Genomic DNA, 13,872 nt, shown 5'->3' on the forward strand with positions numbered 1-13,872 from the left:
ATTTGTGTTATAATGGTGATACTGTACAGGTAGTCTTCAATTTACAACCATTTAGTGACCGTTTAAGTTACAACGGCTCTGAAAATTTTGGGCCCACTTGTGGTCTTAAGTCAAGGACAACTTGTATCACTTTTGAATATATATTTTTCCCCCCATACTCCTAGATCAGGGGTAGGCAACCTTGGCTCTTTTATGACTCGTGGACTTCCAGAATTCCTGAGCCAGCATGGCACAACTTGGAAACTTCTCCCTTTCTCCTCAGCATGGCTGGCTCAGGAATTCTGGGAGTTAATAGTAAATAATAATAATAATAATAATAATAAGAAGAAGAAGAATAAGAAGAAGAAGAAGAAGAAGAAGAAGAAGAAGAAGAAGAAGAAGAAGAAGAAGTTGGAAGGGACCTTGGAGGTCATCTAGTCCAACCCCCTGCTCAGGCAGGAAACCCTATACCATTCCAGGCAAATGGTTGGCCAATCTCTTCTTAAAAACTTCCAGTGTTGGAGCATTCACAGCTTCTGGAGTCAGGTTGTTCCACTGGTTAATTGTTCTAACTGTCAGGAAGTTTCTCCTTAGTTCTAGGTTGCTTCTCTCCTTGACTAGTTTCCATCCGTTGCTTCTCGTCCTGCTTTCAGGTGCTTTGGAGAGTAGCTTGACTCCCTCTTCTTTGTGGCAGCCCCTGAGATACTGGAACACTGCTATCATGTCACCCCTCACTCTTCTCTTCGTTGAAGTCCACGAGTCATAAAAGAGCCAAGGTTGCCTACCCCTGCCCTAGATTTACACTGCCAGGACAAGGTTTAATACTGCCACCAAGGTGGACCCACAAAAGCTTATTGCTGTACTATAGTTTCTGTTCAGCCACTTTAGACCGTGATTGGTGAAATGGAAAGAACTGAAATAACTGATTGGTAGCCTCTTAAAGATTCTGCTCTCAACTTACACATAATGGGGTGCTTTAGGTCAGGTTGCTAATTTTTTTTAAGAAGTGCCCCCTTTTGAAACATGGGCCAGTGACCACCTTAGCATGGCTAATAGGTGCTAATTAAGCGTATTGTCTTCTGTTTCTTCTTTAGTGAGCACTTGTCTTGCTCGTTCACCTTCTTCTTGCACGGGGACAGCAACGTTTGCACCAGTGTGGAGATAAACCAGCATCAACCGGTGTACTTCCTGAGTGAAGAACATCTCACCCTCGCCCAGCAGTCAAACAGTCCTTTTCAAGGTAGGTTTTGTTTGGCTTGACTGCAAAAATGGCATCCTTCGGTTTCCAAACTTTAAATCAAAATATTGCAGCGGGGGTGGGGAGAGGAACGCAAGAGATGACCACACAGTGGGAGAGAATACCTGATGAGTCTCAGATGGTTTTCCCCCATGAATTTTAGTGCTTTGTTTTGACTTGTGCTTAATTTTTTTTTCCTATTTTGTCAGAGAAATTATCCATCATAGCAAACTTTAAGCCAGGGGTGCCAAACTCAATTTCATTGAGGGCCGCATCAGCATTGCAGTTGCCCTCAGGGGCCGGGTGGGTATGGCCAGGGTGGGCGTGGCCTACTGGGTGGGTGTGGCTAGAGCGCGTATGGCCTACTGGGTGGGCGTGGCCAGCTCTACATCGTTGGCATCAAGGGTGCCTATGGGGGCCTGGGCAGGAGTGGGACAGATCGGAGGGTCTCTGGCAGGAGGAGGGTCTCTGGGCCAGGGCCAAGGCAGCGGGGGCCGTTCCCTCACTGTTTTCAGGATGGCTTCGTGGGCCACATGAAACCACTTCGTGGGCCGGATCTGGCCCCCGGGCCTTGTGTTTGACATGTCTGCTTTAAGCAGATGACAGTGGTTTGGCAATAAGCGTGCTGTTTGCAGGTTATGTTTATTAAGATACTAGGTATTTAACAAACGTCCTGCAAAACGAAGGATGCTATCTTTGTTTTACTTCCGAATCCTGTTTCCTTTCTGGAGGTAAAGTAATAAAAATTTGAAATAAAGCCTGACATAAAATGAATAATCCAAAAAAAAAATCATTGTAGAAAAAGGAAAAGCAATCAGGACAGTCTCTAAAAGATTTCCTGCTAAGCTTGTAAGCCGCTCTGAGTCTTCGGAGAAGGGCGGGATATAAATGGAATTAAAATAAAAATAAATAAATAAAAATTTCCGGTCCTTGAAAATTGAAACCATACAAGCATCTATATCAGGGGTAGGCAACCTCGGCTCTTTTATGACTCATGGACTTCAACTCCCAGAATTCCTGAGCCAGCCACGATTCATAAAAGAGCCTACCCCGATCTATATGAATAAGGTTTTCTTGAACAGTTGCTTAAAAAAAGAAACCTTAGAACAGTGATAGCGAACCTTTTAGAGACCAAGTGCCCAAACTGCAACCCAAAACCCACTTATGTATTGTCGGGTGCTGGGTGGGCGTGGCCCATTGGGTGGGCGTGGCCCATTGGATGGGTGTGGCCAATTGGGTGGGCGTGGCTGCAGTGGTAATGGCAGACTGGGCGGGACTAAACAGTTCGATCAATCAATTCCAACTTTGTGAGATCTTTTTTTTCCCGCGAGAAGTTGAAATTGAACCATTTTTATTTTTATTTTTGCACACGGCGGTGGAGGCCTAAAGCAAAAAGGTTTTATAAAACCCAGCTGAAGACCTAGGACTGGGGCGATGACGCCCGTGCCCACAGAGAGGGTTCTGCGTGCCACGGCTCGTCATCATGGCTCGCCTCCATGCCCTTAGGACGAGCTGTGCTTATCAAGGAGAATATTTGTAGCTGAGGAATAAATGAGGGGTCCTGGGTGGTCTCTGAGCTTGGTTGTTTTCTTGCAGACCTTTCATTACCAAATTAGGTTACATCATCGGTACTAGTAACGGAGTGGGGTTTGCACACTGATGATCTTACCTAGTTCGGTAATGAAATGTTTCCATGAAAACAAGCTCAGAGAGCACCAAGCCGCACCCCCTCTCCCCCCCCATTTGTACTTCCCTCAGCAAAGAATTGCATAATTGGGGGTGCTGTCATTAAGCTGTTATGAACCAAATCAATTTCTGGGGGGTTCAAGCAGGTGCTCCCCGCTCCCGGTTATTTTTAGTGCGGGAAGATTGAAGGAAGCAATCTTTTAAATGCTTGAAGTCAGACAGATTAAATTGTACCCAGTCGATCATAGGCAGTAATTTAATGCTCCATGACTGGTGTTTATCCTTCAAGACTGGTGTTGCCCTATGTAGCTTAACTGGGGTCTACACTAGTTGCAGTTTCTAGACAGTTTCTAAACGTAGCTCAATATAATAATAATAATAATAATAATAATAATAATAATAATAATAATAATAATAATAATAATAATAATAATAATAATTTTATTTATATACCGCCCTTCTTCTGATGGCATGTGTTGCACAAAGGTTATTTAACATTGATCACTGAGACTTGACAGTTCAGCTAAGGGTGCAAGTTGTTATTAGCCAAAGTTGGGCATGGCTTCTCCTTGTGACTGGTTGGCTGGGTTTGTAGCATTACTGCACCGGTGGCCCTTGGCTTATGACCATCCAGTTAATGAAAGTTATGACAGCCTTGGAAAAAAAGTGATTTACAACCTGTCCTCAAAGTTACGACTGCTGCACCACCCCTGCTGCCATCTGAGTGCAGTTTGGGCGCTGGGCAATTGGCTCACATTGATGGCTAGCTGCGGTGTCCCGTGGGCACCCAATTGTGATTTAACAACCTTTTTAGCTCTTTTTCAACGGGCAACAACAGTTGGATCAGGAAGCCAGATTTGTTCAACAGCTTCCTGATCGATTGGATCAGGCAGCCAGAGTGATCCAACAGCTTCCTGATCGATTGGATCAGGCAGCCGGATTGATTTAACACAGTTGCTGAACTTAACGACTGCAATCACATGATGACTTTATTTATTTATTTATTTATTTATTTATTTATTTATTTATTTATTATTTATTTTTGGGACTTATATGCCGCCCTATCTCCCGAAGGACTCAGGGCGGCTAACAACAATAAAATTAATGATTAATGACCAAATTAATGATTGCATGACCAAAATTCCAGTTGCAATTGTGATTGTAGGTCAAAGATACTTGCGTACTGAAACCAAGGAGAAACCCTAAAACTATGTACAGGTTACAGGTAGTCTTAGACTTGCAGCCATTCGTTTAGTGACTGCTCAAAGTTTCAGCCATGCTGAAAAAAAGTGACTTATGACCTTTTTTTCACACTTAACGACGATTTCAGCATTCCCCCACGGTCACGTGGTCAAAATTTGGGTGCTGGGCACCTGGTTCATATTTATTTATTTATTTATTTATTTATTTATTTATTTATTTATTTATTTATTAATTAAATTTTTATACCGCCCTTCTCCCGAAGGACTCAGGGCGGTGTACAGGGCAATAAATATCAAAAGTGTAAATACAAAAGTTTAAAAAGAGATTAAAAAAATTAAATAATTATGCCCAAGAATACAATACTAAAAATGTGTTAAGAACTTATTTAAATCCAACCCCAATTTATGACCCTGCAATGTCCAGGGGGTGATCCTGTGATCCCCTTTTGCGACCCTCTCACCAGCAAAGTCAACGAGGAAGCCAGATTCACTTAACCACCGTGTGACTCCCTTAATAACTACAGAGATTCAGAAATAAGAAAGATAAGAAAGAATCATAAAATGGGGCAAAATTCACTGAACCAACTGCCTCGCATAGCAACAGAAACCTGGGGCTCCGTTGTGGCCCTAAGTTGAGGACTACATGTACTTCTTCTTGGACCTTACCTCATCCAGAACAGGCCACTGTCCCAATACCCAGTCCTGAGAACAAACAATCTGTGTTCAATGCTTTCAATGGTTTGTGAATACAGTTTGCGTGCCTTGGCTCTCATTCAGCCTGCAAATGTCTCCAGGCAATTGTCAAGCACCTCCATATTCCAGTAGGAAAGGGAGATAATGTAATCCGCATACTGATGACACAGCAGTGCCGATCACTGGATCACCACCCTTGCTGACTTAATATAAACAGGGAAGAGGAAGAGGATAGAATTCTGTGGAAATCGCACAAGGCAAAAAACAAAACAAAACACAAAGTCGAACCAAAATCTCCCAGTAAGAGTCTTTCATGGTAGGTTTGCACATGGGAATGAAATGTCAGAAAAACAGAGCTGGAAGGGAGCTTGGAGGTCTTCTAGACCAACCCCCCCTCTCCCCCCCAAATGAAGCCACTGTAATGGTTTCCCTGAACCCCCCAACTCAGTGATTTCATTGAGAGAACCAGGATAATCAAAGGAAACGCGCCCTGTCTTTTTCCAAGTGAAATTCACCAGTTATAAAACAGCCTAGGCCTAGGCCAGGGGTAGGCAACCTTGGCTCTTTTATGACTCGTGGACTTCAACTCCCAGAATTCCTGAGCCAGCATGGCTCACCATGGAAACCTCTCCTTTTCTCTTCAGCGTGGCTGGCTCAGGAATTCTGGGAGTTGAAGTCCACGAGTCATAAAGCGGACTAGGCCTAGGCCAGGGGTAGGCAATCTTGGCTCTTTTATGACTCGTGGACTTCAACTCCCAGAATTCCTGAGCCAGCCATGCTGAGGGGAAAGGGAGAGGTTTCCAAGCTGAGCCAGGCCGGCTCAGGAATTCTGGGAGTTGAAGTCCACGAGTCATCAAAGAGCCAAGTTTGCCTACCCCTGGCCTAGGCCTAGGCTGCTTTATGACTCATGGACTTCAACTCCCAGAATTCCTGAGCCAGCCATGCTGAGGGGAAAGGGAGAGGTTTCCAAGCTGAACCAGGACGGCTCAGGAATTCTGGGAGTTGAAGTCCACGAGTCATCAAAGAGCCAAGTTTGCCTACCCCAGAGTTAGGGCAACCAAAGATGTTTGCATGCTAAATCCAGATTTGAAACAAGACTGGCTAAAGAATAGGCTTTTTAACTACAGGTAGTCCTCAAATTACAACTGTTCGTGTACTTACTGTTTGAAGTTATAATGGCACTAGAAAAAGTGACTTAGGACTGTTTTTCCACACTTACGACTGTTGCCGCATCCCCATGGTCATGTGATCAAAATTCAGACGCTTGGCAACTGGCATGTATTTATGACGGTTGCAGTCATTTGGTCACATTCTGCGGCCTTTGGACCAGGCAAAGTGAAATAAATTTAATATTAATATTAATAAAATCAACGGGGAAGCCAGATTCACTTAACAACCATGTTACTACCTTAACTGTGGTGATTCACTTCACAATTGCGGCAAGAAAGGTTGTAAAACGGGGCAAGACTCGTTGAAGAAAGCTCTTGCTTAACAACAGAAATTTTGGGGTCAGCTGTGATCGTAAGTTGGCAGCTACCTGTATTAGCTTTATTTTTCTTTTGGATAAGGGGTTGGACTAGATGACCTCCAAGGTCCCTTCCAACTTTTTTATTATTATTATTACAAAACTTTTATTCATAAAACATGAAACTCAGTCAACTGAATACTCATATTGACTTTCACTAATGGTTGATATGGGTTGCTGCCAGCATCCTAGGTATCAACCAGGTATCTCCTTAAAATGTAAGATGTTCCTAGTAGCGCAGTTTTTTTGTAGCTTTGCTGGAGTTTTTGCAGGAACCTGCAATTTCTTGATGTGTTTTGTAAAGTTTTTGGACCTAGTTCCCAGTGCCCCAATGACAATGGGTATCACTGTTACACGTTTCATCCATAATCGCGCAGTTTCGATGGCCAGGTTGCGGTATTTCGTAATTTTCCCCAGTTCTTTTTCTTCGACTCTGGCGTTTCCTGGTACAGCGATATCAATCAACTGTTGTATTTATTATTATTATTATTATTATTATTATTATTATTATTATTATTATTATTATTATTATTATTATCATCATCATCATCATCATCTGGCTGTGTGTGGAGAATGTACAGGTGGTCCTCAACTTACAAACCATTCGTTTGGTAGCATCCTGCAGTGTTTATTTCATTCAGTACATTGTTCTTGTTTTCTATTTTTTTTAAAAAAAAGCAAAACAAAATGTGTTTTTTTTAATTGCCCGGTTGTATATCAGAACATTGTTTCCATTCTTGATTTATTTTAATAGGTTGCTGTGTCAGATGTTCAAAAGGATTACTTTCTAGCTGTTGTTATGGAACATGATTCTTATATAACATACTGTTTTAGTTCACATACATTTTAATGAGGGACAATAAGTCCTTGTCCTGAAATTGCCAGTAATCAGTAGCTCTTTATGGCAGCTCGGCTTTCCTTTTCATACAAATAGGGCATTTAGTTATTAATTCCTGTGACATTAACTTTTTGTGTGTGTGTGTGTAGTAGTTTCGGATCCTGTCAGAGTTAAGAGATTATTGATAATACTAAACCACGATGCACAGTTAAAAACCAGCAGACGTGAATTTGTCATTCCACTCTTTCCTTACATGGCAGCATTAAAAACATTTCAATCTCTTTCTGTCTGGTCTGAAATTTGAAAAGCTGTTTGCATAACTAATGATTGGTTGCCCACAAGTTATGGTTGCATTTGTAAGTAAGCTTAGCTTTACCTTTAAAACACATCCAAGTGCTCGTGAAAGGGTTAAATAAAGCAGGTTGAGCCAGGCGTGAAGTTTTTGGGATCAAGGGAAATGACATCTCCAACAAATGGGAGAGATTCGCACAGAGAAACTTTTGACTTCCATCCGTTCATTTAGCAATCGATCGTTTAATGTTATAGTAGCACTGGAAAGAAAAAAAAGGGTTTATGTCCAATCCTTGCATTTATGACCGGTCCTTGTACTTATGACCACTACAGCATTCTGATGGTCATGTGAACACAATTTGGGCATTTAGTAACCAGCATGTATTTATGATGGCTGCAGCATCCCAGGGTTATGTGATCGCCATTTGCAAACTTCCCAGATGGATTCCAAAAAGCAAAGTCAATTGGGGGGAGGGGGAGGGGAAGGAACTGGAGTCACTTAACGACCACATAATTCACTTAACAACTGCAGCGATTGACTTAACAACAGTGGCAAAATAGGTTGAAAATTGGCTGCGACTCGCTTAACAGCCGCCTTGCTTAGCAACGGATATTCCGATCCCAATTAGAGTCCTATGTCAAGGACTATCTGTAATACAGAGTGGATGGACTAATGTTGAGCTTGGAGGCAGAGCTGGGGTTTTCAAAATCTGGAAGGAGGTTTTTTTTAAAAAAAAAACACGGGAAGCTGATTTGAACGTGTACTGTACATGTTTTGTTTTTTTGTTTTGTTTTTTGCTATCCCAAGTATAGGTAGTCCTCGACTTACAACAGTTCATTTAGTGACCCTTCAAAGTTGCGGTGGCACTGAGAAAAGTGAATTAAGACTGTTTTTCACACTTACAACTTTTGCAGCATCCCCTTGGTCACATGATCAAAATTCAGATGCTTGGCAACTGACTCATATTTATGACGGTTGCCAAGTTCTGGAGTCATGTGATTACCATTTGAGACCTTCTGACAAGAGTCAATGGATAGATAGATAGATAGATAGATAGATAGATAGGATGGACGGACAGACAAGTGGGTGGGTGGATGGATGAGATAGAGAGAGAGAGAGAGAGATGGATGGATAGATGGATAGATAGATAGACAAGTGGGTGGATGGATGAGATAGATAAATAGATGATAGATAGATAGATAGATAGATAGATAGATAGATAGATAGATAGATAGATAGATAGATAACCTTTATTGTCATTTTTTACTGTTGGCACAATGGCACACATTAACCATGAAATTTAGTTGCTTGCTCTCAAAGGAGGAAGCCAGATTCACTTAACAACCATGTTGCTAATTTAACAATTTCAGTGATTCACTTAACAAGTGTGGCAGGAAAGATTGTAAAATGGGGCAAACCCACTTAACAACTGTCTCACTTAGTAACATAAATTTTGGGCTCAATTGTGGTCGTACATCAAGGACTATCTGTATAACATTTGTAGATTTCTAATTCTCTTAATTTCCAAAAATGGCTTGTGCAAAGTGGAACCTACATTATTACGAAATTGCGTTCAATTTTTGAGGAGGTGACGTTAGTCGAAGAGAGATCTGGCTCTACACCCGCTATCGTTTGCAATCGCATAATTATACCGACATTTTTATCCTGTCCTCTTTTGAAGGCTTAGGTAATGATACTTCTTTGTATAAATAGTCTAAAAGGGAATGTTCACTCTTAAGCCTCTCTTCGATGCTCAATTTTAGCTGCTGAAAGCCATTTTAATAAGAATTATATGCAGCCCTTGGGAAAAATACCGTTTGGCATGCCTCCAAAAATAGATATTTCTGTGAGATAGTCCTGAGGAAGTTTTCATTGGAGAGAGCCATCATGATTCCATCAGCAGTCATACGATCTGAGGTTAATTATCGCTGTTCTAATGTGAGATATATATATATATATTTTTCCCTCTGTCATTCCAACTTCTAGTTATTCTGAGTCCATTTGGATTGAATGGCACACTCACGGGGCAGTCGTTCAAGCTGTCAGATTCTGCGACAAAGAAGCTGATTGGCGAATGGAAGCAGTTCTATCCAATCACGTCCAACTTGAAAGAGGGACTGGAAGAAAAGCAGGAGGAGATGGATTGGGAAGACGACTCTCTAGCTGCCGTGGAGGTCCTTGTTGGTATGGGCATTTAAAAACCTTTTCCAGACAAATGAACCTGCATTTGAATAATTGCAAGTAGTCCTCAACTTACGACAGTTCGTTTAGTGACTGTTTGAAGTTTCAGTGGCACTGAAGAATGCCTTATGGCCATTTTTCACAATTACAACTGTTGCAGCATGCTCGCGATCAAAACTCAGGTGCTTGGCAACTGACTCACATTTATGACGGTCGCAGTGTGCCGGGGTGTGTGTCATGTGATCACCTTCTTGGGGCCTTCTTACAAGCAAAGTCAATGGGAGGAGCCAGATTCACTTAACCACTGTGTTACTAATTTAACAACTGCAGTGATACACTTAACAAGTATAGCAAGAAAGGCCATAAAATGGGGTAAAACTCAACCAATGTCTCCCTTAGCAACAAAAATTTTGGGTTGAATTGTGGTCGTAAGTTGAGGACTACCTGTATTTATAAAACAATGAATATTATTTTAGGATTGTATATAGAAGCGTCAGATGTCCTGTCACAGGTTGCCAAAATTATGGCAGTCTGTGTGTGCGAAAGCTAAGGATGCTTAAGGTCCATGGGGATTTTTTGCAGCAATTAAGGTGCTTAAGAAGCAAGGCTATTCATTCAGAAATATGCTTATTGGTACCGGTAATCCTCGATTTACAATCATAATGCAGCCTTCCCATAACGTTAAGTCATGACAGGTCTAAAGCAGGTCATCAGGTGACCCAAACCAATTTTATGTGGGGTTTTTTTTTTGCGGCAGTCATTAGGTGAATGCAGTGAACCCCTCAGTCGTAAAGTGAATCAATTGTTTCCTGTGGGGCGTTTTTGCTGAAAACTGGAAGAAAATGCCAACCGTGGGGCACAAAGGGAGGAAGGCTGCTGCCATCAGAATTTTGGAACTGGGTTGTAAATACCTTTTGGTATCTTGTAAATAGCTGTTGAGTGACTCGCAATCCATCATGGCAACCTTTTTGTGAGAACACACAACATGCTGTTACCTACTTACCTCTTCTCTGGAGCTATCTTAGTCAAGAATTATGCCATAAGTACACTGATTTAAGAGCGGTTAATTGCCTACTGAAAATAGCAGCTATTTTGTCCCTGCTTGCTTGCTTGCTTGCTTGCATGGATATGTAATTCATGAAAGCTTGTGCAATAATAAATTAATTACACACCACATTACTCTTTGTTGTATAAATAAATCCCTGGGCTCTGAGATTATATTATGTTTTTAATTTTAACTGGAATTAGAATTGCTTGAAATGTACTATTAGGAGAACTTAAAGGCTTTGCTAGAAAAGAGTACAGTAAGAATGAGGAGCAAACTGTAAAACAGAAAGCAATTTAATAGATTTGTGCAAATTAAGGTAAGTCTAAAATAGCCATTCAGACTAGACTTTTAGGAAGTCAGTTGAGTTCAGTTATGGAATGTAAAACAAACTATTCACACAGAAGATTCAAAGTTTTGTTTGCTAATATAAGTATAGCAGACATGTCAAACACAAGGCCCGGGGGCCAGATCCGGCCCGCGAAGTGGTTTCATGTGGCCCGCGAAGCCATCCTGGAAACAGTGAGGGAACGGCCCCCACTGCCTTGGCCCTGGCCCAGAGACCCTCCTTCTGCCAGAGACCCCCAGATCTGCCCCACTCCTGCCCAGGCCCCCATAGGCACCCCTGATGTGAATGATGTAGAGCTGGCCACGCCCACCCAGTAGGCCATACGCACTCTAGCCACGCCCACCCAGTAGGCCTCGCCCACCCTGGCCATACCCACCCGGCCCCCTGAGGGCAACCGCAATGCTGATGCGGCCCTCAATGAAATTGAGTTTGACACCCCTGAAGTATAGGAAGAAAGGTGAAATCAAAAAGAGAATCAGTATTTTAATTTCGTTTTTAAGGTTAAATATTATTATTTAACCCTAATGTCGGCTAAATGTCCATTTGATTTCCCCAGTTATTTATTTATTTGATTTGTATACCGCCCTTCTCCCTAAGGACTCAGGGCAGTAAATGTCAAAATGCACAAATACAGAAAATTGAAAATAAATTACGCCCTACTGCCCAAATGTAGAAGATAAGTTAAAACCACAATTAAAATTAAACCCGTCAGACCAGACCGGATTGCTTAAATAGATATGTTTTTAGATCGCGTCAGAAGGAGCGGAGGTCGGGCGCCATCCGGAGCTCAACCGGTAAATGGTTCCATAGGTCAGGCGCGCCCACAGAGAACGCTTTCCCCCTGGGAGCCACCAAGCGGCATTCTCCGAACGGTGGCACCCTTAGGAGGCCCTCTCTGTGGGAGCGCACTGGGCGGAGGGAAGTTGATGCCGGCAGCAGGTTATTCCCAAGGTACTCTGGACCCATGCCATGTAGGGCTTTGAAAACCATTACAAGCACCTTGAATCTCACCCGGAGGATAACTGGGAGCCAATGCTCCCACGGAGTAGAGGTTTAACATGGGAGTATCGGGAGGCTCCCAATACAACTCTCGCAGCTGCATTCTGTACCAGTTGGAGCCTCCGAGTGGTCCTCAAGGGCAGGCCCATGTATAGAGCATTGCAGTAATCTAAACGAGAGGTCACGAGCGCATGAGTGACTGTACGCAAGGCATCCCGGTCCAGATAGGGCCGTAATTGGCGCACCTTTGACAATAAATATTTATTTTGTTCATTGGCAGTTTCTGAACAATAGGTTTTTGGAGATTTAAGAGATCCAGCCTTATTAAAATTTAGATGTGCACGTAAGCCCTCGACCTACAACCTCAGTTGAGGCCAAAATTTCTGTTGGTAAGCAAGACAGTTGTTAAGTGAGTCCTGCCCAATTTAACAACATTTTTGCCACGGTTGTTAAGCAAATCATTGCAGTTGTTAAGGGACTCATGCAGTTGTTAAGCCAACCTTGGCTTCCTCCATTGACTTTGTCTGAGGGAAGCCAAGTGGGAAGGCCACAAACAAATACCCAAATAAAGGGCCAGAGGGTAAGCCTGAACAGCATCCCTGTGCCCATAAAAAGAGAAATGAAGAAAATATTTGTATTAATAAAACTCATAACACACACAGAGCAAATACCTGCATGAAATTGCAAAAGGGAAAAAAGCCTGTAAGTATACATTCAGTAAAAATACATTTCAGTAATAATCCATTTGTAAAGTTAAGCTTACTAAAATCGTGAAATAGGATAATCAGCTTTGCTGCTTACCAAAATTATAAAATAAGGTAGCCAACGGGCTTTTTTTTTTAAAACAAACAAACAAACAAGAAAGAAATAATACAACAGACAAGCCGGTAAGAATACAAATGGATGGGATGACTTTTCTTACTCAAAAACATGCTGTCGACCTAAAATATGAACAGTGCTTTTAATTTTTCAAACTCAAAATGGTTAAAAGTGATGACAAGGAATTATGCTTCCATAGTTAAGTGTGGAACGTTACTGCATATTTTAATGTTCAGCAGGTGGCAAATGCATACCTTGTATGTTTAAAAAAATGTCTTCTAAAAAAGGTAGTGAGAACAATGATCAGTCCATAAGTAGACCAGACAAAAAAAGCTGTTTAGCACTTTAATCCATGATCATTGCTTTGCACCATTGAAACAATAGCAGTAGCACTTAGACTTACACAGGTAGTCCTTGACTTACAATTGTTTGCTTAGTGGCCGTTCAAAGTTACAGTGGCACTGAATGAAGTGACTTATGAGCATTTTTCACACTTGTTGCAGCATCCCCATGGTCATGTGATCAAAATTCAGAGGCTGGGCAACTGACTCATATTTATGACAGTTGCAGTGTCTCGGGGTCACGTGATCCCCTTTTGCAACCCTCTGACAGGAAAGGTCAATGAGGAAGCCAGATTCACTTTACAGCTGTGTTATTAAGATAAGATAAGATAAGATAAGATAAGATAAGATAAGATAAGATAACCTTACCTTTATTGGCATTTTTTTTACCATGGGCACAACGGCAAACATCAAAAATGAAATTCAGTTTGCCCACTCTCATAGTGAAACACATAGATGACACACACTTAAACATACTGTATACAACATATTAACATATTAACAACTGCAAGAAACTTAACAGCTTAACTGTGGCAAGAAAAGTCGTAAAATGGGGCCAAATTCACTTAACAAATGTCTCACTTAACAACAGAAATGTTGGGCTCAATTATGGTTATAAGTCGAGGACTACCTGTATACCGCTGCATAGTGCTTTATAGCAGAGGTCTCCAACCTTTCCCGGCTCA

General features: G+C 41.8%; 1 protein-coding gene across 2 annotated transcripts in view; it reads left to right on the plus strand.

The window, feature by feature from the left end:
* MED13 (mediator complex subunit 13) overlaps nt 1-13,872 on the plus strand; it is a 157,667-nt gene that overhangs the window by 63,114 nt on the left and 80,681 nt on the right. For both annotated transcript variants that reach the window (XM_083379645.1, XM_083379646.1), the window contains exons 4-5: nt 1,074-1,219; nt 9,439-9,636. In XM_083379645.1, the coding sequence (XP_083235771.1) occupies nt 1,074-1,219; nt 9,439-9,636 (344 nt within the window). The remainder of the gene's footprint in view (nt 1-1,073; nt 1,220-9,438; nt 9,637-13,872) is intronic.

The sequence above is a fragment of the Vipera ursinii genome (assembly GCF_947247035.1).
Source record: "Vipera ursinii genome assembly, chromosome: 1".
NCBI lineage: Eukaryota > Metazoa > Chordata > Lepidosauria > Squamata > Viperidae > Vipera > Vipera ursinii.